The following is a 26,973-nucleotide window of genomic DNA, read 5'->3' as shown; positions in this document are numbered from 1 at the left end:
GTTTTTGGAATAGATTCCTGTTGGAACGTTCCACAAATTATACCCACCCGGCTTGAAGTCATAAACAGCTTGAAACACAGCGAAGAGCTGCTGGCAAAATGCACGAAAGTGCTGTCTGAATGAATGCTTACGAGCCTGCTGGTGCCTACCATCGCTCAGTCAGACTGCTCTATCAAATCATAGACTTAATTATAACATAATAAACACACAGAAATACGAGCCTTTGGTCATTAATATGGTCGAATCCGGAAACTATCATCTCATCTCGTGGAGTGCAATGTAAGGCAGGTGGTTAGAGCGTTGGACTAGTAACCAAGGTTGCAAAAACGAATCCCCGAATCCCCCCTGAACAAGGCAGTTAACCCCCGTTCCTAGGCCGTCATTGAAAATAAGAATGTGTTCTTAATCTGACTTACCTAGTTAAATAAAGGTGTAATTTAATAAATAAATAAATATCGGCAAATCGGTGGCCAAAAATACCGATTACCGATTTGTTATGAAAACTTGAAATCGGCCCTAATTAATCGGCCATTCCGATTAATCGGTCGACCTCTATTCTTGACTGTGGTCAATATTGCAAGAACATATTTGACTGACCGGAAGTTGAAGCCCAACACTGTTCACCTGTTGTCTGCTGGTCACAGATGCCTTTAAAAACATGTAGAGGTGTGGATCAGAAAACCAGTTAGTATCTGGTGTGACCACCATTTGCATCATTCAGTGCGACACATCTCCTTCGCATAGAGTTGATCAGGCTGTTGATTGTGGCCTGTGGAATGTTGTCCCACTCCTCTTCAATGGCTATGCAAAGTTACTGCTCAATGGTTAGTATGTCTGGTGAGAATGCAGAACATGGAAGAACTGGGACATTTTCAGTTTCCAGGAACTGTGTACAGATCCTTGTGACGTGGGGCTGTGCATTGTCATTTTGAAACATGAGGTGATGGCGGCGGATGAATGGCACGACAATGGGCCTCAGGATCTCGTCACGGTATCTCTGTTTATTCAAATTGCCATCGGATAAAATGCAAGAGCACACTTCTCCAGCGTGCCAGTGGCCATCGAAGGTAAGCATTTGCCCACTGAAGTCGGTTACGCCGCTGAACTGCATTCAGGTCAAGACCCTGGTGAGGATGACGATTTCTGATAGTTCTGACAGAAATTCTTCGGTTGTGCAAACCCACAGTTTCATCAGCTGTCTGGGTGGCTGGTCTCAGATGATCCCGCAGGTGAAAAAGCCGGATGTGGAGGTCCTGGGCTGGCGTGGTTACATGTGGTCTGCGGTTGTGAGGCCAGTTGGACGTACTGCCAAATTCTCTAAAACGATGTTGGAGGTGGCTTATGGCAGAGAAATTAACATTCAATTCTCTGGCAACAGTTGTGCTGGACATTCCTGTAGTCAGCATGCCAATTACATGCGCTCTCAAATCTTGCGGCATTGTGTGGCATAAAACTGCACATTTTAGAGTGGCCTTTTATTGTCCCCAGCACAAGGTGCACCTGTGTAATGATCATGCTGTTTAATCAGCTTCTTGATATGCCACACCTGTCAGGCCAATAGATTATCTTGGCAAAGAAGAAATGCTCACTAACAGGGATGTAAAATGTGCGCACAACATTTAAGAGAAATAAGCTTTTTGTGTGTATGAACAATTATAAAAAACACTTTACATGTTGCATTTATATTTTTGTTCAGTGTAGAATATGCCTCTGACCCTCTGTACAGCTGGCTTCCAGCCTGCTGAATCCTGTACTGCCTAGTGGAGCTTTTCTTTGTGAGCTAAGCATGTGTCGAGGCCACTGCCACTCAGAAAGAGGCTATTTAATCTCCTCCAGGACCTCTGAAGCAGATAGTGTGCACTACAGGAGGGCATCCATGCACATCCTGTCCTCTCTCTGTCAGGGTTGGGAGTCCACTGTATGGGGCCGGCCAGGTGGACATGGTGACTCTGCTGTCACTGGAGAGGGGAGAAGAGATTAGTGGAGTGGATATGGCTAAGCTTCTCACCTCCACTCCTCCTGGTAACCCAAGCCTCTCAACTCCACTCCCCCTGGTACCCCAAGCCGCTCACCTCCACTTCTCCTGGTAACCCAAGCCTCTCAACTCCACTCTTCCTGGTAACCCAAGCCTCTCAACTCCACTCCTCCTGGTAACCCAAGCCTCTCAACTCCACTCCTCCTGGTAACCCAAGCCTCTCAACTCCACTCCTCCTGGTAACCCAAGCCTCTCAACTCCACTCCTCCTGGTAACCCAAGCCTCTCAACTCCACTCCTCCTGGTAACCCAAGCCTCTCAACTCCACTCCTCCTGGTAACCCAAGCCTCTCATCTCCACTCCTCCTGGTAACCCAAGCAGCTCAACTCCACTCCTCCTGGTACCCCAAGCCGCTCAACTCCACTCCTCCTGGTACCCCAAGCCGCTCAACTCCACTCCTCCTGGTACCCCAAGCCTCTCAACTCCACTCCTCCTGGTACCCCAAGTATCTCACCTCCACTCCTCCTGGTGCCCCAAGCCTCACAGCAGGAACTGTTGCTGTACTGGGATCACTGGTTTTGGAATGGTGTTGGGTTGGATTCACTGGTGTTGGATTGGTTCCATGAGCTGGTTCTGCTAGTGTTGTGCTGGTTTGACTGTAGTATTGGACAGGTGTTGCTGTAGTCTGTTCCTCTACTACAGACTTCTTGGAGCTTCAGTCAGAACTTTCTGTCTGCCAACACCTGCCACTTGGGGTGAATATGTCACGTTTCCATATTGCGCCATAATTACGCAGTGATTTATAGTAGATAACATTATGTAGTCTCTCTAGCATTGGGAAAGTTATGTGTCTTAGATCAGCTGTCTCTATCAAATCACACAAGTGACCTACCATCAACAGAATTCTTGTCATCTCTGGAATTGTAGAAGTGAAGAAAGTGGTACATAATTTGGCATGCAGCCCATCCTTGTATTTTTCACACGTATTGTGCTGATGTGATGCCTCTGGAAGGGAACAGAAATGCGCTTTTCTCAATGACTTTCTCTGTGGGAGAGACAGAACACAATAGAAACCCTTGTGTTGAGCTGTCAGGCGACAATTCAATCCCAAGCCTGGTCCCTTCAAAATAAATGAAGGTGTTAGATTACATTTGTGTCTTTCGAACGCCATGTGTTACCCCACCACAGGATCATTACATTGCAGTGTGGAGTCATTGTATTTTGATGATGCCATGCACTGACTCAGTGAAATGTAATAACACTATTGGAGAAGTAGATTTTTCAGGATGGAGGTGTGGAGTCCATATACGTGTGAGGGGAATAGATTGGGAACCAGGTTTTGTGTGTGTGCAGTATGTGCTAGTCAGTCAGACACATATGGAAGCAGTAAGCCTCATCCTTTAATCTGTCATAAAGTACATTTAGAATCTATGCCAGCTCACAATTTATCAAGAGACTCTCATAAACAATGACATTGCATAATTACCCTTATATAAGGCCTATAAGGTGACCAAACAGATTAGCTCTTAGAATCCTACAGTAAACATTGCCCTCACTGCGACCCCAGTGTGATCTCTTACAAAAAATGTTTATACTGCTTGATTCTTGATTTTTATTTTCTAATCACAGCAAAGTTCCTGTGGGAATTAAAGCCACCACCGCTTCCCCTGCCAGCCACATGTTTATGCTATAGCTACTGTACATACCATGCATGGCTCAGTTTTGAATGTACAACCATTGTTGATGTGGTGATTAAGTTGATGTGTACTGTACACTCAGATGGATGGTGGGGTGGGTGATTGGGGGTGTGTAAGAATTGTTTGTCTTGCAGTAAAAAACGTGGGGTGAATTGTGATAAACATGATGATATCATGCTTTTTTTTGCATTTACAGTCATCACAAACTTGAATGTATTTTTCTTGAAGTTTAACTTGATTCTTCGGTCCCCTCTAGGCTTCCACCATGTTTGAACTAAACATGACCACTGCCAAGCCAATGCACCTCATCATCACCACAGACTCAGAGCAGGCCATACACTTTCTGCCCAATGCTAACGTGGATGTCAGCTTATACGTAAGTATACCTTCTCTACTCATTTAAGTGTTTCCTTTTGCCACTTGTTTCCTTTGGGGTTGTGTATCAGTTAGTGTAAGGGCATTACAGTATGTCAGTGTATGAAAAGTACACAAAAGTTATATGCAAATTATTACTCCAGGAATTACAGTATATCCTAGCCGGGAGAAAAGCAGATACTGACTTCTATTAGACACCTTAATGCCCAATCGCCTACAGAAATAGAGAAGGACTCTCAATAGGTATTGCCTGATAGATAGCTGGCTGCATTGCCTGATAGCTCGCTAATGGGGGCTTGGCAAGGGCTAGGAGTCTAGCCTGGCAGCTCTCCTGTTCCTGCCAGCTGAGCTGCTCCACTCTGCTCTGTTCAGCTCCAGTGTTTGGAGCCGGGGGAGGGGGGGGGATTAGAGCCTCACTGCCAGGCTCCCTACTTCCATAGTTAACCAGAAATGCTTTTCTGCAGGCCCAGATGGGCTCTCCAAACCAGCCACAGCTGTGCAAGCCCCTGGGACAGTTTGGAGAAGCAATTACCCTTGTTTGTTTAGTTTCCCAGTACCGAAGAACCTGTGTGTATTTTATATCTGGTACACATTATAAAAATTCTTAAAGTGTGTTGGAGCAGGGAGCAAGCTAATAGTCTCTGTCAGACACTGGGGATGTATAGTGTTATAGTGGAGACATTAACTTGAGTATTGTGTTCAACCTATCTACTAGATTTACACACTTCAAGTGAGTTTTTAGAAAGAAAGGACTCCTTCAGAAAGAGATGGTGTGTCTCAAAGGGTTTCGTCTTGTCAACCGAATTTTGAAAATGAAGCAGAAGGGACTGATGGGATGTTTTCTTTTGGAGTTTGACAGTAAATTATAGTGTTATTGATTTTGGATCCCTGCCTGGGACTCAAACCGCAACTTGTCTGTAGGCACCCATTCTCTTGAAACAGAACTCTTGCTTTTTATCACAATGAACACAAGTACCAAGCTGAGTTGAGAGTTCAGACCAAGTCCACAGCCCAAGCATCCTCCTCTTGATCTCTGCTTCTCACACAAAGGGTAAAATAAATAACATGATCTTTTTTCTATTTCGACCCCCTTCTACCCTCTATCCTCTGTTTAAACGTATTAAGATGCTGTTAAAACTCAGTAATCTTCCACGATAAATAGGATGATTCAATGTTTACAACACTGTCAGCAGTCTGTGACAGTAGGATAGCCTATCGTGTCCTGCAGAGAGGGGAACCATTTTACATGAAGAGGGGATGTGTGTGTGGGATGGGAGAATGGGATAGTGTGTAGTGGATCACTTGGGAATGTTACCATTTGAATGGAAAAAGGAAGTGCGTCACGAGGCTGACAGATCTGTTGGGTACAGGCCCAGTGTTCTATCCAGCTGTGACCGGGACAGGGAACAGTCCCCACACACACTCAGAGGGGACAGAGTACATTTGCGTACATTCACAAAAGGCCACCGACCTGTGAGTTCATCGTCAAGGTTCAAGGTCTCGTATCCTCAGTTGTCCCTCCTCCCTGTTGTAGATCTTGTCGTTTGTTCTCCCATCTAATATGGGGTGGTAATTTAGCTTCACACCAAGACATGATACACAGTGGGTGTTTCTCAAAATGCATACTACCGTGCTCCAAGCACGCAAATTGGAGCACGGGAGGCTCGGAGTATGAGTCCAAATCAAAGTATGCGAAACAGAGCACGGAGGGCAGTAATCGAATGCATACTCCGTTTCTACATATTTTGAAGCATGCATCGATGCAAGCTTCAACGGAAAGTATGCAAAGAAAAATACACTCCGATTTGGGAATGAAATGTTGCCTATTCACTTCTCATATGTTGTCTGACTACAATATTTTATCTTGATTAAAATTACATTTTGAAATGTTTACCTGCCTACGTACCGTAGATCGCAAGCCCATAATAAGTCAATAGGGCTAACTGGCTAGCTACTACTGTTAGATAGCCATGAAGAATGGTTAGCTAGCTACCAACAAAGAATTGAGATCTATCTTGCATAATATTCATTTCAGGTCATTTTTGCCTGTTAAACTATCTGGTTAGCTACATTATTATGATTCACATAGCTGATAGTTATGAAGTAAAACGTTTGGTTTGTGTATATCTTGTTTCGTCTATTGTTGCAATTGTCCTGGCTGGAAGAATGTTCAGTGAATGGGAAGGTGCAGCGTGAGGTAATATAGTAGGGGGAGTGTGAGTGATCCTCAAATGTAATGTTTGATGCGTTCTCCACACTCTTGTCCTCGCAAGAACGTACTCAAGAGAACTTCATCTGAGAATTCACTCGGAGCATGAGAGTGTGGAGCACGGTAGTATGCATATTGAGAAACACCCAGTGCTCTCTCTTCTATGTTATGTAAGAGTTGATGACCCCTCTGGTATTGTCCCCCGCACGCCCTCGTGCAGACAGTTCACGATGCGTCCTCGGAGCCAAGGGGACAGAGACAGACAGATAGGCGAATGGCCTTGACCTCGAACCTAATCTATTTTGGATGGGTGCCTGATCTAAACAGCCCACTAGATAGCTCTCTCTGACAGTGACTTGAATCCCCCTGACTCCTCTGTGATAGCAATGACACAGACACACAATGATGAGTGTCACGGCTACACACAATACAGTGTCTGCACAGCGTCTGAGCGATAAGGTTCCTAGCTGTCACTCCAGTGTTCTCCACAGGGTTAATGATGCAGTACGAGAGGAGATGAGAAGAGGGGAGTAGAGAAGAAGAGGAGAGAAGTGAGGAGAATCAGAGGGGAGGACAGAGAAGGAGAAAAGAGGAGAAGAGAGGCGATGCGAGGAGTATAGGACAGGAGGATGCATGCTTGTCATCCCTGGCTCATTCAACCCCTCTGGATCAGGCCAAAGGAAGGAAGTCTAATCTGAGAAGTGTCTGAAAGTGCCAGTAGACAAAGCCACTTCTTGCTCAGACTACTTCCTGTTGTGCGTTATGTCCCCGGGCCGTGCAGCGTCGAACTCTGACCCCCAGGAGACAAATTCATGTCAAAGTAGTTCCTTCTATCATTCGCTGATCCCTCTCACTCTCTTTCTCTCTTCCTTACTTACTCCCTTCTCTGCCCCTCCTCCTCTCCCTCCATTGTGATGTTTTTTATGTTCTCGTCTCTGTAGTTTCCCGTCTTTCTATTTCGATCCACATTAAACAAAATATACACGCATGAGAAGGACCAATCAATCACACAGGTTTACTTGGCTCTCAGCAGAGTGTTCTGACTGGCTTTATGGGGTCTGGCTGCAGCTGGCAGGCCTTAAAACACACATACACACACACTGACCGCCAACATGGAGGTCCACAGAGAGAACAATCAGTGGTCTTCTTTCCAGCCCTTAGTTTTCACCCTAAGACCTCGACCACCAGGAAATATATGGAATTATTCCTCAAATGCCAAAATCATTGCCAACACAATGGCTGCTGCTCTCTCCCCCTTCCCTAGCCTCTTCTTGGAAAAACACTGAGCACATACTGTACCTCCTGTGAGTTTGTGCAATGCAGCGTAGCTAATTGTTTGTTGTTGTTTTTATGCTATCCATTATCCTGAAATTAATTGTAACAACACATCGGACCTATATAAGTCCCGCCAGTCCAGAACAATTTGTCCATCTGTGTGGTATATTAGCTGGAATGCAACGGGAATAGTGATGAGAACATTGATGGGGGAGAAAATGAAGCCATTGTTGAGACAGGATCCAAAGGGAAATGGATATCTGCTCCATCCATATGCTCTGTATAATATATAAAGGAACTCTATTCTCAAGCTCTTGGGCAAATAATGAAATTGTTTTTTAATATGCTTATAGAAGTATAGTTGTCTTTATACAAATATTTGATTAGCAGATGAGTACAGATTGGGCGCGACTCTTAGGTTACACCAAAATGGCACATAACCGACCGATATATTAGAACACCTACTTGAGTGCTTCATGTACAGTCCATTATTTCTCTGGCCTGTTGGGGAAACGGTAATGTGTGCTGTAGTGTGCATACACTAGGCTGGATGTATATATTTATACCCGTATGGAGCCAGATTCCTGCCGACTCCACTGACGCACAGAGTTAAAAAGGTCCCCATTTCCTGGCCCCACTCAGGAAGCGAAGGAATGACCTTGGCTCCAATGGGGTTGTTCAACCGGGCTTGTAGACACTTTAGCATAATAAACATTCCTCTTCAAATGGCTCTGCTCTGCTCAGAGAATAAAGAGAGCGAGAGAGAGAAAAGGAGAGATGGAAAAAGAGATCAAGATATAGACAGACAGAAAGAGGGAGAGAGCGAGACAGAGAGAGGAAGAGGAAGGGGGGCATGCTTTGATGTGGCTGTTGTCAGACACATTGGGCAAACATGAGGTAGCAGCCTCTAAATAAGGCGCTGACTCACCTGATGCCACGGTAACAATGAGCAGACAAACAGAGCTGTCTGACCCTCATAGAGGTAGAGTTGCTTAATGACTTAGGGTTGTACTGTATATAAACAAGTATCCCTCCACGTACATTAAGGAAATTAAAAATAATGGAGTGGATCATGTTAACAGACAGATTCAATCAAACTTGCCTTATATATGTAGTGTGTTTTTGTTTATGAACTACTGCCTTGGCACACGCCTCTTCTTAATAATTGAATTGTGAGGGGAGTCTACCTGAGAATATAACTTAATAAGTAGCATGTACATTTTTATTCTGTGGTCTAGTTTGACCAGCGGACTGTGTAGCATTATTGCAATATGGGTTCAATTGAAGTGAACCCATAGTATCATAACTTGCATACAATAGATAGTCAAAGAGACCTGAAATGAAATGTCTAATGTATTTTCCTTCACTCTCCAGGTGGCCAATAACTCCAATATAATGTTTTATGGTTCAAAAGGCAACGTCCATAGAAAAGCCCTGCCCACAGACAACGAAGATCTAGTGAGGTGGGCCACCGAGGAGTTTGGTGGGGTGACGTCTTTCACCACCGTCCAGAACCCAACGAGCATCGCTTCCACAGGCAGAGAGGGTAAGACACTGTCAGATACAGTCAGATACATACAACGTACCTCAAACTTACACAACTGCCACAAACTGTCCGTTTTTGCTGTGACCGAAGAATGACAGATGATGTAACAAATCTGAATAATAAATATGAATGATTTTACAGGAACAAGAATCCTTCCAACTGGCTCCAACAACTGTACACTTGAAAATGAATGGCACTCCCTCAAGCACTATTTGACATTCAAATCAAGCATACCTTCCTCGATCAAGTCCTGCTCGAACCAGCCTCTCAACAGTCACACTGAGAAAGAACTATACATCGTTAACATCCCTGAGGATGTCAGCATTCGGTAAGACACCGAAGAGTCTCTTGGCTGAAAACATTAGCAACACTTTCCATGATAGTGGCCTTATACGGGTTATTGTGTTGGTTGTTGGTGCTCTTGGTACGGTAAATCAACACTATTTTATGGTTCCAGCTATGTCTCTGTGCACGTCATCAGTGAGAGGCAGATCAGTCTGTTCCTAAGAGGTCCTCAGGGTACCACGTGGAGCATCCATGACCCACAGCACACCAGCTTCTGTGTAAGCACTGGATAACATCTACAATTGACTAAATTGTAGTATCAATGCCTGAAACTGAATCACCAATGACTCAGACATTTTACCTGCATTTGTCTGGTCATCATTTCAGGCTCAGATCAGTATGCATTATACTCTGTGACTGACAATGGTGTCCTATATACATTTGAAAATAACCATACAGTACTATCTATTATATCAAATTATGTTAATTGTATCTCTATTTTGCTCAGTCTAACAACGTGATCATGCTTGCTGCCACCAACATGATGCATACGATCCCTCCCACGGTCGACATCCCCACAGACAGTGCTGATGCTGTACAGAAGAAGGCCTTGGACCATTTCAAAGCAAGCACCATCACCAGCTACTCTGAGATCCGAACCGAGGGCACCATGGTCACACTGGTCCTTGGGAATAAGGACCACACACCAGGTAAAATACAGTTATAGTCACAGTGAGCATAGTCAATATTAGCCTCTAGCAAGGGTAGCATGACTAGGGAGTTTCTGTAAATTTGACAAATGTTCCGATTAGTTAATGTATGAAGTTAATGCAAATTCCGACGCAGAGTGACCAGCTCTACAATCATAAATGCTCATACTGTTGGTTGGTATAATGGTGCAAAACTGCAATAAGAATATGCTTTATCAAGCTTTCTCAGTAATTGGTAGCTAACACTATGCCACTGTTGCCAGCAGGCTCCTGTACTAGACTAGCTAACTAGCTTAGCCAACATTATTATTATTATTTATGATTTTATTAAAACAAATATATGGTACACCTATCCTGTAGTATCATGTACAAATGGATTCTTACTGACAGGTGAACGTTGTGTCTTGCTGTCTCAGTCACAGAGACTGCACCCACCGAGACCACCCCATCGCCCCCTAGCCCCCCTCAGATGCCTCTGATCATGCAGCTGTACACTTCTCCAGACTACCGCTCCCCTCTGGACCTCAACGCCAAGGTGCAGAGCGACAAGAGGATCTACGCAGAGGTGAGAGCCTTTTTATTTATTTCACTCCAACACCTTCCTGCTCTTTCTAATGCTCTCCCAGTTCCTCCGCCGTGCCCAAATTCTCATCCTCTAAGCCCTGCACACCTTCACATCTGTATGACTCCTAACACACAAAGCAAAACTCTCTTCGATCTACAGGTATTAATTAATGTTTGGGGATGTAGCTCCATCCAAGAGAGGTACTGGATGTAGCTACAGTACATAGTATTGTCATATTGATATACAGTATAACACCATATATGATATAGTGACCATTCAATGTAGTATGCAGTATGTACATGGGAGCAAATGCATCCACCAACATCTCCCACCAGGCCTGCTCTAGGCCACAAAACAACACCCATACTGCAGTGTATGCAAACATTTCTAGCACTCCAATCATTCCTGTCCCCACTCATCCCTCTCCTCTCCTCCAGATCTCAGGGAGGATGCTGGGGGAGATTGTGCTGACCATCAAGGTGATCAACTGCTCGGTGCGCTCCAAGGGCTCATGCCCGGTGGTCAGGGACATGCCCTTCAGGTCAGAGATGTGCGCCTCCACCATGTGCCCCAACAGTACCAGGGTTAGCTTCTCCCTAGAGCTGCTCCAAGACCTGGCGTCCACTAGCTGGGACCTGGAGTGCTCCGTCAAACTCTGCTTCAGTGAGGTATGTACAGTTGAAGTTGGAAGTTTACATACACCTTAGCCAAATACGTTTAAACTCAGTTTTTCACAATTTCTGTCATTTAATCTTAGTAAAAATTCCCTGTCTTATGTCAATTAGGATCACCACTTTATTTTAAGATTGTGAAATGTCAGAATAATAGTAGAGAATTATTTATTTCAGCTTTTATTTCTTTCATCACATTCCCAGTGGGTCAGAAGTTTACATACACTCAATTAGTATTTGGTAGCATTGCCTTTAAGTTGTTTAACTTGGGTCAAAGTTTTTTTTTGGTAGCCTTCCACAAGCTTCCCACAATAAGTTGGGTGAATTTTTGCCCATTCCTCCTGACAGAGCTGGTGTAACTGAGTCAGGTTTGTAGGCCTCCTTGCTCGCACATGCTTTTTCAGTTCTGCCCACACATTTTCTATGGGATTGAGGTCAGGGCTTTGTGATGGCTACTCCAATACCTTGACTTTGTTTTCTTTAAGCCATTTTGCCACAAGATTGGAAGTATGCTTGGGGTCATTGTCGATTTGGAAGACCCATTTGCGATCAAGCTTTAACTTCCTGACTGATGTCTTGAGATGTTGCTTCAATATATCCACATAATTTTCCTCCCGCATGATGCCATCTATTTTGTGAAGTGCACAGACCCTCCTGCAGCAAAGCACCCCCACAACATGATGCTGCCACCCCCGTGCTCCATGGTTGGGATGGTGTTCTTCAGCTTGCAAGCTTCCCCCTTTTTCCTCCAAACATAACAATGGTCATTATGGCCAAACAGTTCTATTTTTCTTTCATCAGACCAGAGGACATTTCTCCAAAAAGTAGGATCTTTGTCCCCATGTGCAGTTGCAAACCGACTTCTTCTGGCTTTTTTATGGCGGTTTTGGAGCAGTGGCTTCTTCCTTGCTGAGCGGCCTTTCAGGTTATGTCGATATAGGACTCGTTTTACTGTGGATATAGATACTTTTGTACCCGTTTCCTCCAGCATCTTCACAAGGTCCTTTGCTGTCGTTCTGGGATTTATTTGCACTTTTCGCACCAAAGTATGTTCATCTCTAGGAGACAGAATGCATCTTTTTCCTGAGCGTTATGACGTCTGCGTGGTCCCATGGCGTTTATCCTTGCATACTATTGTTTGTACAGATGAACGTGGTACCTTCAGTCATTTGGAATTTGCTCCCACGGATGAACCAGACTTGTGGAGGTCTACAATTTTATTTCTGAGGTCTTGGCTGATTTCTTTTGATTTTCCCATGATGTCAAGCAAAGAGGCACTCAAATGATGTCAATTAGCCTATCAGAAGCTTCTAAAGCCATGACATAATTTTCTGGAATTTTCAAAGCTGTTTAAAGGCACAGTCAACTTAGTGTATGTAAACTTCTGACCCACTGGAATTGTGATACAATGAATTTAAGTGAAATTATCTGTCTGTAAACAATTGTTGGAAAAATTACTTGTGTCATGCACAAAGTAGATGTCCTAACCGACTTGCCAAAACGATAGTTTGTTAACAAGAAATATGTGGAGTGGTTGAAAAATGAGTTTTAATGACTCCAACCTAAGTGTATGTAAACATCCCACTTCAACTTTAGGTGTAGGTGTGTGTTGGGGGGAGGTGTGTGTGTGTATGTAGGTGTGTGTGTTGGGGGGGGTATTGTTTTTTTAAATTTACTTCAATGAGAAAATATGTTCTAGTTTTTTCTTTTAGTATGCTTTATTTCATTATTGAGCATTTTTCATAGATCCTTGAATACATTTTTCTCTGACAAATTGATTTCAGTCTCATAACAGCAACAACGGTTCCAGAAAGTGTACATTTAGAGCTAGACTGAAAATGAAATATCATACACAGAGAATATTCTTCAATGGATAGTGTGTGCCAACTGTTGCTCACTAAACATTGTTCATTCTAAACTGTAGCTTAGTCAACAACCCAAATATTTAGTGAACTTTCCCTTTCACCTTAAAGCATTTTTGATGTTTTGAGTTGGTTTTAGTATCTTTGCCAACAAAGCAAAATGAATGATGTGTCTCACTCTCTTCGTATTCTCTTGTAGAAATGTGGAGATGGAGGAAGAGTGAAGAGGAATTTGGAGGTAACCCAGACATACATCCCACCACCAAGTGAGTTCAGTTAACTCCAAATCCTTCCAGCTCTGTTGTTGTGTTGTAGTGTAGTTTGTCCTTCTAGCAACTCAACCCTTACTTTTTCTCTTATCAGCTTTGGCATCAGTCAACATTTACAGTACAATGATAACCCCAATGTTGGCCCTTAAATGACAGAATTCATAAATTCAAATTGAGTGTATTTTTAAACATGACTCTTCTCTATCGTTGATATGACCCCCAACTTCCCCTATGCTATAATGTGCCATCTTCTTTCCTGTGGAAAACCAAAAGATATCCAAATGAAATCAGCACTAACACTGCTGTCAAATGCAATAATAGGAGAGCCACCGCATTGTCCTCCTCAGCAATTCCCCTCTCAGAACATTCCATCATCCATCTCATTCCAGCCACAGCAGCTGCTGCCAGTCTGTCCGTCTGTTTCAGTTGTCTCGCCTTCCATCGAGCTCCACTTTAACGTTGGGCCTGTTGTCATGGCGATGATGAGTTCAGGATATACGAAAAGAGAGGGGTCGTAGAGGGGATGCGAGGTGGGGTGGGGCCTCTTCCTTAGGAAGGCCTGCAGCCTGACTTTGTGGCCACAATCAGCCAGTAATGACCCTCGGGGGGATCCATTGTGTCCGAGGTCTGGCCGAGCGGCTGTCTGTCCCAAAAAAATTACTGGAGCTATTGTCAGAAACCCCCGAAAACAAAGAGGGGAAGGTGTCGCTCTTCAAAGGGGAGGACAATCTCTGGGCAGATGAGTCAGGAACTAACCTTGCATTCCTCAACCCTCTGCAAGCCCATTATTTTGGGGTGAAAAAGAAAAGAGAACGAATCTCAGGTTCATGTTTTGGCTTGGAACATAGCTCCCCAGCTATACCAACAAGTAATTGTTTCCTGCAATTTCCTCATGCAGGAGAAGAAGAGGATACAGGTTGGAGCATCAGCGGCTTGATGGTGATGGGGTTGGAGGCGACACAGCCAGACCCTCGCTGCTCATTTTTGTTTTTGCATCCTGTTTTATTGGCCAGCCCATTCTGGTTCTTATGTAATGGAAAGGTGATGTGAGCGTGTGGAGGGACTCAGGGACTTGTGATGGAGAATGGCTGAACGGGAATCAGTGGCAAGGGAACAACGTTTCCTCCCATTAAACTGCAGGCAACTCCTCATTGACCTAAGCGCTTCTTTTTATCCACGCCTGCCAAGTGACTACACAGTGCACACACCAAACAACTGGAGCCAGCCAACTTTCTGGGCTCTCAGTTCTGCTTCAGAATTCTGGCCAGAGTGTTGGAATTTAGCTTTTATGACAGTTGAAGCAGGCTGACTCCTGATGTTGTTGCTGGGGGTCCCGCCTGCTTTCATTGGCCAGGATGTGACTCCCCTCGGTTGTCCTTCCTGTTTGGTAGCTGTCCCCCAGAGGGCTCTTTGGAGTAGTAGTGTCGTAGTACAGGACTGCTGCTGTCCGTCTTCTCCACCTCCTCCCCACCTACAACAAGGCTTCTGCTTCCTGTCTCTGTTTGTTCAGCTTTGCTGTCTAACCCAAACACACAAATAACAAGTCGACCCATTCTGGAAAACAAATAAAAGAAAGACTGTAAAACAGGTTTCTGTTTAGACATGAACTGGGACAGGGCCTTTGCATTTTACATTTTAGTCATTTAGCTGACACTCTTATCCAGAGCGACTTAGTTGTGAATGCATACATTTCTTTTTTTTTTTTTTTGCGTACTGGTCCCCCGTGGGAATCAAACCCACAACCCTGGCGTTGCAAACATCACGCTCTACCAACTGAGCCGATATTGTTAGTACAGTAGTAGATCATTAATTATCCTCCTATAAAGATAACTTTAATCACTTACAATCTAATTCATTAGACTTTATTGAAGGATGTATTCTCCACATTAGTTTAATTTCATTGGCACACAAAGGTTTCAATATATTGTGACAGTAGAGCAGTGATGATTAAGTGATTTTAATAAGGTGAGGCAATGAATGATCTTTATTATTATTATTTAAAGAACAGACTATAACATAGACACCATAAATAACAATGTTAACCAGATACACATGGCTTGGATGGTGGCAAGAGGTGCAGCCAAACAAACAGAATGCTGTCCCTCACCCTTCCTGCATCCTGTCTTTCCTTCAGGAAAAGAGAGAGCGGTCGGTAGCCTAGCATAGTGCTGAGCCTAGCATGTAGCGCAGTGGCACAGGATGCTTAAGGTGGCAGGTGAGAAACTGCACAGGGTAAGAAACAGGATGGCTTCTGCCCATGGGACTGATGATTAGCTTCCTCCCAAATTCTCAGGATCCATGTTGGAAATGTTCACTAGTAAGGAAGCAGAAGCAGGGAAACGTGTGTGTGCCTTGGTGTGCATGCATTTGTGCACATATGCTCAATTGCTAGGATGCACACATGTTTGTGTGTGTGTGTGTGTGTGGGTGTGTTAGTGTCAGAAGCCTGTGTCAATGCAGCACATGGCCAAGGCCTGTTTTCTGACTTGTCAGAATAGTTGATTTGAGAGTTCTGTCGAGAGAGAGCAATTCTGCCTCAGCCATTGGCTCCAGTTGTTTTGTTTGCAACTACGTCTGTAATTGCTGCAACGGCTTGTGCGGGACCATGCCACACACAGGCTGCCCTGATGGCACTGCCAGGGCCAAGCTCTTGGACTTCACATCGCATGATGAGAAAGCCAGAACTAGCGAGTACACAACAGCGATAAGCATTTGCTTCCACAAACAGATTTGGCCTAAATTGTGCAATGTGCTTAAGACAACAACAAAAAATGTATGAGCTTGTAATGTTAACTGGTTGTGTGCCTATGAAGTGTACTGAAAATGAGGAAATCATAGGAGGAATAATAATGGTTTAAATTACAAGCATTTCCCTGCACCCGCAATAACATCTGCTAAACACATGTATATGACCAATACAATTTGATCTCTGTGATTCCGCTGATATCCAACGATACTAGAAAATACCCCAATGTAAGACATGCATTCATGTGTTTCTTCTGTGTGTTCTAGCTGTGTGTATTGACTTTGGTCTGTCAGCCGTGCTGGGCATCGCTTTCGGAGGCTTCCTGATCGGAGTTCTGCTTATCGGAGCTCTGTGGTTTATCAAGATCCGCACAGGTGAGTCGGAGTCCCACTATCTCTTTTGTGGTGTTACAATGACATGCTTCAAAAGTGTTTTAGAGGTCTTTTTTTCTTGATTTGAGATCTCTCTTAATTTTACCATGACTTAATTTTAAAATTGTATTATTCTGTTTTATGGGATCTAGGATATCCCACCGGACTGGATGTCGGGTCGACTGCAGTAAACCTCTCAGGTAAGATGCTAGTCACTGTTTCTGGTTGATGCCAGTTACAGTTAAACATAAAGAGCTATATTTTCCATGAATAGGGAATGTTAATGTAGGCAACGCATATAGATCAGGAAAACCCGTCTTCTCCTTTTCTGATCTCTCTCATGGTCTTTCTCCCTCAATCATTCATGCAATCAATCAACCAACAAGTAAATTAGTCTTTATTAGAGGCAGAGGGAACTGGTTTGCACCCCAGAGGCAACAGTTTTGCAAGCTGAAATTTGGTTTGCCATAAATCAAAAAACATTTTCTTTCTCCCCAGGATGTCCTTGCTCTCTGACCAGCAAACGGCAACCCGTTTCTACGAACCCCTCCCCCTCTGAGAACAGTAGTGCTAATGCCAGCATTGGCAGCACTCAGAGCACGCCAACCAGCAGCATGGCATGAGATCATCAGCACCACCGTCTCCCCTTTCTGACACACCGAGGGGCCTCGTGCTATTTGGTCGCTCTTTCACCATGCTTAAGAAAGCATTACCCCCCTCTCTTTAGTCACACCACAAACACCCACCCGTTCTCACCCGTGACCCCACCTGAAAGTGGTGAGGTCGGGGGCGGGGTGGGAGGAGCAGGAATGGGAGGGTGGGGGGCGGCTCTAGTCTAGTCCAGGCTCCTAACATTCACCTCTCTAGCCTCCCAGCAAAAGTTCCAGACGGAAAGTCAGCGAGGGTGAAAAAAAAGACCCCGGCTCCTAGCAACAGGAAAAACAAAGCATATCCCCTAAGAACTAACAGGAAATTCATTGCATTCTTCTCAATGAATTGTGCCTCTCTGATGGCGGCACAATAAGAGTCAGTCAGTGAAAAAAAGAGACAAAAGATTAACTTTTAAAAACATTATTAGAGAAACTGTTTTTGTCTCTCGACATCCACAGTTGTTGTGATTGGAAATGTCAAGGCCCCTTATTGTAGGCAATTTAGAGATAGAACAGGTGTCAGTCCAGAATCTATCACATTGACTGTAGTTTTAATTAAAATTGTATTACTGTATATGGGTGGCTGGAAGACACCATGTCAGATTTAAAGATTTCAGACAGATCAACAAAGCTAAAATATCCAATGTTCTCCAATACCAAGGGGTATCTGTCTTTATATGAGTCAGGAAAGATTGGGAAAAGGCTACCTCTTAATTTATGTAGATGTCGGATTTTGAAGCACAAGCATGAGAATGGGTTATTCTGGTGAGCTAGTCAGATACCTTATTTTTTTGTTTCTCTCTTTCATTCCGTTTCACTTGAGTTACAATGCATTCGGAAAGTTTTCAGACCCCTTCCCTTTTTCCACATTTCGTTACATTACAGCCTTATTTTAAAATGGATAAAAATATTTAAAAAACTCATCAATCTACAAACAATACCACATAAAGACAAAGTGTAAATTAATTTTAAAAATATATATTTTTTATCTATTTAAATATGTATTCAGAGCCTTTGCTATGCGATTCGAAATTCAGCTCAGGTGCATCCCTTTTCTATTTATCATCCTTTTCTACAAGTTGATTGGAGTCCACCTGTGGTAAATTAAATTGATTGGACATGATTTGGAAAGGCACACACCTGTCTATATAAGGTCCCACAGTTGACAGTGCATGTCAGAGAAAAAAACAAGCCATCAGGTCAAAGGAATTCTCCTTGGAGCTCCGAGACAGGATTGTGTCAAGGCACAGGTCTGGGGAAGGGTACCAAAACATTTCTGCAGCATTGAAGGTCCCCAAGAACACAGTGGCCTCCATCATTCTTAAATGGAAGAAGTTTGGAACCACCAAGACTCTTCCTAAAGCTGGTCTCCCAGCCAAACTGAGCAATCGGGGGAGAAGGGCCTTGGTCAGGGAGGTGACGAAGTACCCGATGGTCACTCTGACAGAGCACCCGAGTTCCTCTGTGGAGATGGGAGAACCTTCCAGAAGGACAACCATCTCTGCAGCACTCCACCAATCAGGCCTTTATGGTAGAGTCGCCAGACTGAAGCCACTCCTCAGTAAAAGGCACATGACTGTCACGGCGTTCAAAAGGATCGGACCAAAGTGCAGCGTGGTTGTAGTTCCACATTTTATTAAATCCGTGAAACTTTGCAAAACATAAATAACTGAATTTACAAAACAAACCGTGACGCAGAGAGAAACAAACACTACTCAAAAGATATATCACCTACAAAACTCATGAAGAAAAACCCCCACTTAAATATGATCTCCAATCAGAGGTAACGAGGACCAGCTGCCTCCAATTGGAGATCAACCCAAAAAACAACAACATAGAAATAGAAAAACTAGAACTTAAACATAGAAATAGAAAACGTAGAAAAACTCAAAACACCCCCTGTCACGCCCTAACCTACTCTACCATAGAAAATCACATCTTACTATGGTCAGGATGTGACAATGACAGCCTGCTTGGAGTTTGTTGAAAGGCACCTGACCTGTGTGTAAGAAACGTAGATTATCTGTTCTGATGAAACCAAGATTAAACTCTTTGGCCTGAATGCCAAGCGTCACATCTGGAGGAAACCTGGCACCATCCCTACGGTGAACAATGGTGGTGGCAGCATCATGCAGTGGGGATGTTTTTCAGCGGCAGGGACTGGAAGACTAGTCAGGATCAAGAGAAAAGTACAGAGAGATCCTTGATGAAAACCTGCTCCAGAGCGCTCAGGACCTCAGACTGGGGCAAAGGTTTACCTTCCAACAGGACAATGTCCGTAAGCACACAGTCAAGACAACCCAGGAGTGGCTTCGGGACAAGTCTCAGAATGTCCTTGAGTGGCCCAGTCAGAGCCCGGACTTGAACCTGACCAAATATCTCTGGAGAGACCTGAAAATATCTGTGCAGCTACGCTTCCCATCCACCCTGACAGAGCTTGAGAGGATCTGCAGAGAAGAATGGGAGATCATACCCAAATACAGGTGTGCCAAGCTTGTAGCATCATACCCAAGAAGACTCAAAGATGTAATTGCTGCCAAAGGTGCTTCAACCAAGTACTGAGTAATGGGTCTGAATACTTATGGAAATGGTAATATATCAGTTTTTAATTTGTAATATATTTGCAAAAAAACTGTTTTTGCTTTGGCATTATGGGGTATTGTGTGTAGATTGATGAGGGGAAAAAATGATTTAATACATTTTAGAATAAGGCTGTAACGTAACAAAATGTAGAAAAAGGGAATGTGTCGGAATACTTTCCAAATGCACTGTACATCATACTGTTTTTCTCCAAGCCATCTGTTACATACAAGCAGAATGTATAACTAAATGTCCATGCATGACAATGTTACTTAGGAGCCTTTGTGAATGAATACTTTTTATAGTCCTTTTTTAAAAATATAATATTTATCTGAAATTGTATTATGTCTAGATAAGAGACACATTTTACTTTCCTCAATGCAAACTAAAGTCAACCCCAAAGCAAGGTTTTACCCAAAACATTGTGAGATTTGTAAAGACCAACAAAAAAAGAAGAATTTACATCTAAATGATTGAACTCAGGAAAAACTATATTTGGAATTATTGTAGGTTAGGGAGTAATTATTTATGTCCAGTGCCAAGAAAAATGGAAATCAGATGTGATAGATGGTTGAACCGTAAGTGTAAACCCATTCTGTGTGTAATTGTACAAATGTAAATGTATTTTTATTGTATTGCCTCTTTTTATCTCTTTGAAAATGCTCTCACAATACAAAGAAAAGCTTTGTGATTATGACCTGCTGGGTATAAAGACATTCCCTTCAAACATTCCATTCAGCCATGTTTCTTAAAGAAACAGCAATACTGTACCAAAATTATACAGTTTGTATAATAATTTTTGATTTTATTGTTATGATTGTACTAGTTATTGTTCATTACACAAATGTATATTTGTTGAGTAATTAATTAGTCATTCATTTGTTTTGATACTGTCACCAAAAGCAGCCATCTTAAAACCAAGTGAGCTTCCTCAACCAAACATTGTTTTGAATGGACCAATATGTTTTTTTCCCCCACCTAAATTATTATGTAGCTAACTAATAATGCATTGTTTGTGTGTTTCTATGTGCATGTGTGAGTGAGTGCATGCATGCAAGTGTGCATGCTCTAACTTATTCCGTTCAACTATATACATATATAGATATATATCAAATAGCTTAGTACACACCCCAAAACTTTTCAAATGTTCAAATCAAAAGGCTATTGTGCAGATAAATGTGGACAGTCGGGTGCATCGCAAATTCAGAACCTCTGGACAGCAACATAATAAACTGAAGTACTGATCATTGGGAACGAGATCAGAAATAGGTAGCCTCGCCTACAAAACTAAAACACCCCATATGTTCAAATCAAAAGTCCTGATTTAACATGACATTAATAACACAGCCACATCCCGAGTACCCGGTGCCGACACGTTCAGAAATCAAAAGATGGTTTGTGCAATAGACCACTGCGCCACTCGGGAGGCCCCATTGAAGCTATTATGAGCCAAAACTTTTGACCCACAATAGTCAGCATATAAGGGGAGCACTGGCGTCCCACTGAACTGAACCTCCACAGGCAAGTAACAGTGAATGAAGGGGGTGTTGTTGTATCAGACAGTCTGTGACAGCTAGGCTCTCTGAGAGTACTGACAGAAAGCAGGGTAAATCAGATGGGCTGTCAGTTAATCCAGTCGTTAACCCAGCAGATTCTGGCCCAGCCTCTGACAAGGGCTTCCTTTGCTCATAGATACACACGAGCCAAGCAATCCTCAACACACGGCACATTTCCCTTTCTCACAATGTTAGACACTCGCAAGGCGAGCAGACTGTGTGTATTTGTGTGTTGAAGACAGAATGTGTGCATGTATTACAAGAGAGTGTCTGTGTGTGTGTGTGTGTGTGTGAGAGAAAGTGAGTGTTTGTCTTTCGGGAGGTGTCTTTGTTTAAATCCAGAAAGGAGAGTGACTTAGGAGGTGGTTATGAGCTCTTTGTTATTGAGTGATACACTCAACGCAGCTCTTGAGTTGGGAGGCTCCCAAACGTACAAGGTCTAAGTGTGGAAGAAAAATATTATCCAATATTTCTTGCATCATATGCAATTGAAATCACAAAAAAAGGGGATTACTTTTTTTCTTTTATCACATAACTAATATAATATGTAAAAACGGAATATATTGAAACTCATCTGGACAGACAGGAATAATAACATTACCAAGTATCTTAACCCTTGAAATGTATTCACAGTAATACATTTTTCTGTTATCTATTTTTTCCTATAAGCAGCAACATGAAGTCATTTCCCTCATTTTGATCTGTACTGGGCTGCTGTGTTATAAAATAATGCCTTAGATTAAAGGCTTGTTTGTGCCTGGGTATAATGTGTCTATACAGGATGTCACCCTTCAGGATTGTTAACAACGTTGTTAGAGTTTGTCATCTTAACAAAATTACTGCTCCAATTCTATGCATGGATGAAAAATCCAGGGAATTCTATAACCCTGGCTAAAGTGCCTTCTATGGTGCACTGAACAAATTCAAATGGTGCACTGAACAAATTCAAATGATATGTTGTCTTTTGAAAAGTATATATATATTTTTTGTGTATCAACCGTCTTAATAAAATTAGTTTAAGAAACTAATTGGGTGTTTGTGATTCTTATTGTGATATCTTCAGATCTATTATGATTCCCTTGCTGGCTTACATGTAAGAGCAGGGTCAAGGTCAGAGGAGAGTTAACGTTGCAGAACATAGCTGCTGTGAGACTCAAGCATAGAAAGATAAGCAACTCAAGCATCTGCTATGCCTTGGGTGTCCCACAATGTTATGCTGCGTTCATAACCAAGTGGAAAGGTGGTATTTACCTCATACGACTAGGAGAAATCCACTTGAATGCCCCTCCAACTCGTAATTACTAGTAGGAAACTCATCTATCATCCCTGAACCCTGATCTCTCCCACATTCTGAAATCTCCTACTAAGGAAATTACCTTGATAACAGCATTTTCAGCAGTTACATGAAACAAAACATTATTTATATAAAGCAATTCATTAATATGGTTTTTGAACACAATCATTTGTTTACAAACATGATAGCTGTACTTTTAGTTTATGGTTGAAAGAGCTTATTGGCCATTAGCCAATCAGCGTTTCTCAACGAGAAATGTGAATGCAACTGGGATTTACAACATCACAACTGGTAATTACCACATTCTCACTTAGTTATGAACATAGAATAAGACACACAGTATCAGAGAGCAATTATAATATAGCAATCTGGGCCGACCACTTTCACAGCCAAGTCAGGGAGCGTCACACGTGAAGCCAGCAGCAATGTGCTTTTAGTCTTCAATTAAACACTTCTGATCATGATGAGACGAAAGAAACAATTATGCGTTTTTAAATTAGAGCAGTTGGAAATAGCGTATTGTTAAGTAGCACACATTGATTTATTTGTTGATTAGGAGTGGTCTTCAAGGATTAGTTCTATGTCTATAAATGGCAAAGTTGACTTTTCTGCCTTTGTGTGGTTGAAGGTCAGGATTACATGGGATATAACACACACACACTTTTACTGTATGTCAAAGTTTACATTCATATAGTGGACTAAACTCCACTCCAAGTTGAACAAAGTTTCTGATGAACTTCACCAACAGAGTGGAGCAGAGACCAGGCTTTGTGGAATCTAGATCAGACTACATCCATTCGTCTAAGGTCAATACAAAATCTAATCATGTACCTTGTACCTATGTTTGTCCTTTGTAGTTGCATGCCTTTAATTGTTTGCTGAAATCCTTACTTTTACATTAAAAGTTAATCAAATTCAACCAAATGTTCAAATTTTTGTTGATGTAATTGGTGCTAGATTTCACAAAGCCTGGTCTCTGCTCCACTCTGTTGGTGAAGTTCATCATAAACTTTAGAGTTTAGTCCGCTAACATTCATACTGCTTGTTTGAGGATGTCAATGGATGTATAAAGCAGATGAGACATTAACACTTAGATGTCTCTGACTCAAGCTAACAAATAATCTGTTGAAAGTTGTCTGTGAATGTTGACATAGTTAATGACCGAAACATCTGAAGTAAAGTATTTTGGTTTGATTGGTTTTAATTTGTTTGCAGCAGAAAATGTATGTTGGATAGTAGCAAGTTTTTCCACATTTGCTTGCTAGTACAGTGGGTTTTAGCTATCTATTGATTAGATACTGAATGTGAAACTTGACTCTAGTTGGCAGCTATTTTGCTACATTAGTTAGCTAGGAAGCTAGATAACCTAGCTAAGTGATGTTAGCTAGCTACAATATTCTATCTTACAATGTTAAGGCTGCAATATGTAACTTTTTGGGCAGCACGACCAAATTCATATAAATGCGATAGATGTGTTCTATGTGCACTATTTCTATGCTTCCAGTTCTTAATAACAAACTTATATTCCACCCATAAATACAAATAAATTGTTGAATTACGAGCCTAGTTGGTTTAGCCACAGAAAAAGGTCAGGAACCTTCCTGCTAGCCATGATTGGCTGAGATAATGGATGGGATGGACATGCCGGGAGATGAGTTTGGATTCGTCTGCCATGTAGCTTGCTTCTGTCTATAACGTGGGCTGTTCAGTATGTGTTTACAGTAATTTGTACCGTGCCGTTTTTGAAAGATAAAACGTTAGCCATTGAGAACTACAAAAGTTTTGCTACTTTTCTCAACAACATAGTGCCAGTTAAATTTAGGGCATCAATCGACAGATCAGTTGGAAAAAAGTGATGGGCTACTTTCTGCACACGTGACTTGACACAATGCTGGTCAAACAAGATGTAGCTACAAACAAAACAGAGTTAAATCGTTCCAGTCTGCCGTGAAGCATTCATCCATGTATTCATCCATCCATGCATGGTAAGATGTAGCTACATTTTCAAATAATTTTCTAATTTTGTCAGAAAGTTGTTTTTATTAAAGCGTACTGTTAGTTAGCTAGTAAACGCTAGCTTGCTAGCTAACGTTACGCGTATGATCTGTGTAGTAATATTATTCTAATCAGAAAAGCATTTGCATTGCTAGTTATAGCCTAATGTTATTTAGCTAACATTGAACCTAGTTTGTTAGCAGATTCATACTACAACTATGACAATGTTTTTATTGGCAGTAGTATGAGTTGGGATTATGCCGGTTCCTTGTTTAGCTAGCTAGCTACCTAGGTACTTACATGTCTAAACAAAAGACTCCACTTTGGCCGGATTGTTACATGCCCCATCAAGTTAGCCAGGTGTGTCTGGGGGTGATTACGGCCATCTATTGTATTTCATGAACATGTGTACATGTCTAGATGATAGTGACCCATCCACTTAGCTATATGTGGCTGGGGGGTGGTTATAGCATTTCCTTTACATTACCCATCAATTTAGACAAGTGTGTCGGGTAAGCATCATATAATAATGATAAAATATTTATAAAATATTTTTATCTGGGCACTTTCTGTTTTTGATATTGCTACTATGCCAGTTACCACTTCACTGTACCGTTTACACCTTCTGTATCCTGTGCATGTGACAATTAAACTTTTCTTTGATATAGGGTGTGTTTACCGCATGGCTCACGTGAATCCTTAAAGAGATGGGTGGAGCTAAGGCTTTAGAGGGTGTGAACATGCTGAATTGGTGTAGACCAGCCTTAAAGTATGGGTCGCGAAGTGTCAGAGTAAACTTATAATTATTTAACTCATTACTGGAATTGATTTGGCCAAGTGCATCTGTGCTCTCTGTTCAGTGCGCTCTCTGCTTAGCAGCGGTCTCTGTCTCTGCTTAGCAGCTGCGCAAGTTTGAGGGAGATGCCCGTGTGCGTTGCGGTTTACCGGATCTTTTTTCTGCAGTTTTCTTGAAGATCACTCTGCGAAACACACACGATGCAACGCTGTCGTTCAGCAGCAAGTGATGCGCTGTCTGCCAGTGACTTGTTGACCTCCAACTGCTCAAATGCAAGTAAAACTGAATGCATGCTCTTCAACTGATCGCTGCCCGCACCTGCCTGCCCGTCCAGCATCACTACTCTGGACGGTTCTGACTTAGAATATGTGGACAACTACAAATACCTAGGTGTCTGGTTAGACTGTAAACTCTCCTTCCAGACTCACATTAAGCATCTCCAATCCAAAATTAAATCTAGAATCGGCTTCCTATTTCGGAACAAAGCATCCTTCACTCATGCTGCCAAACATACCCTCGTAAAACTGACTATCCTACCGATCCTTGACTTTGGCGATGTCATTTACAAAATAGCCTCCAACACTCTACTCAGAAAACTGGATGCAGTCTATCACAGTGCCATCTGTTTTGTCACTAAAGCCCCATATACTACCCACCACTGCAACCTGTATGCTCTCGTTGGCTGGCCCTCGCTTCTTTTTCATTGCCAAACCCACTGGCTCCAGGTCATCTATAAGTCTATGCTAGGTAAAGCTATATAGATGAAGCTATATAGATTTTTCTATTGTGTTTTTGACAGTACTTTTGTTTATCCCATGTGTAACTCTGTGTTGTTTTTTGTCGCACTGCTTTGCTTTATCTTGGCCAGGTCGCAGTTGTAAATGAGAACTTGTTCTCAACTGGCCTACCTGGTTAAATAAAGGTGAAATAAAAAATAAGAAAAGGGAGGTGATGGAGTCCAGGTGAGTCTGATGATGAGCAGGTGCGCGTAATGATGGTGACAGGTGAGCGCCATAATGAGCAGCCTGGTGACTTAGAGGCCGGAGAGGGAGCACACCTGACAGGAATGCAGAGGTGTTGCGGATGTCCTGCACATGGTTTACGAGCCTTCTCCACTTGGCCTCACCATCCGGATTTCCACTTGGAGTTGAATCTGCCGTCCACTACTGATGATTCACTATGGACAGCTTCCAGAGCCTCAAGTCCTCGCACGCCTTCTCCCTTGACAAGGCATCAAATTCCTTCCCCAGACCTGTTTTGGAGGCAAAACAATACTTGGACATTAAACACTCTTTGACACTTAATTATGTCTTCAACATACCTTTGTCACAGTGCCAACAATCATAGAAATGTGTTGTTCCATGGGGACACAATGTCTCTCTCACCCACCTGGCTACAGTTAAGCCTCACCCATCTCTTTACGGGTCATGTAATTATCTGGCAAAGTGGAGTCTTTTGTAACTAATTCATACAGTACTAGTACTAGAAATAAAAACGTATTTTCATAGCTAGCCACCATTCATGAAATGCTGTAGTATGAATCTGCA

At 42.6% G+C, this 26,973-nt stretch overlaps 1 protein-coding gene across 3 annotated transcripts in view; it reads left to right on the top strand.

Moving 5' to 3' along the window:
* The window catches only part of LOC106563265 (endoglin), a 51,111-nt gene extending 28,742 nt beyond the window's left edge, over positions 1-22,369 (top strand). For 2 of the 3 annotated variants that reach the window (XM_045689990.1, XM_014128696.2), the window contains exons 4-14: positions 3,928-4,047; positions 8,905-9,076; positions 9,218-9,404; positions 9,534-9,639; positions 9,870-10,071; positions 10,488-10,636; positions 11,074-11,304; positions 13,369-13,435; positions 16,451-16,558; positions 16,708-16,755; positions 17,054-22,369. In XM_045689990.1, the coding sequence (XP_045545946.1) occupies positions 3,928-4,047; positions 8,905-9,076; positions 9,218-9,404; positions 9,534-9,639; positions 9,870-10,071; positions 10,488-10,636; positions 11,074-11,304; positions 13,369-13,435; positions 16,451-16,558; positions 16,708-16,755; positions 17,054-17,178 (1,515 nt within the window). In that variant the 3' untranslated portion in view covers positions 17,179-22,369. Of the gene's footprint in view, positions 1-3,927; positions 4,048-8,904; positions 9,077-9,217; positions 9,405-9,533; positions 9,640-9,869; positions 10,072-10,487; positions 10,637-11,073; positions 11,305-13,368; positions 13,436-16,450; positions 16,559-16,700; positions 16,756-17,053 lie in introns of all 3 variants that reach the window. The other variant, XM_045689991.1, reaches the window with a different exon arrangement.
* The last annotated feature ends 4,604 nt before the right edge of the window (positions 22,370-26,973 follow it).

This window comes from Salmo salar, chromosome ssa11 (genome assembly GCF_905237065.1).
Source record: "Salmo salar chromosome ssa11, Ssal_v3.1, whole genome shotgun sequence".
NCBI lineage: Eukaryota > Metazoa > Chordata > Actinopteri > Salmoniformes > Salmonidae > Salmo > Salmo salar.
This window is presented reverse-complemented; position numbering and strand designations above follow the sequence as displayed.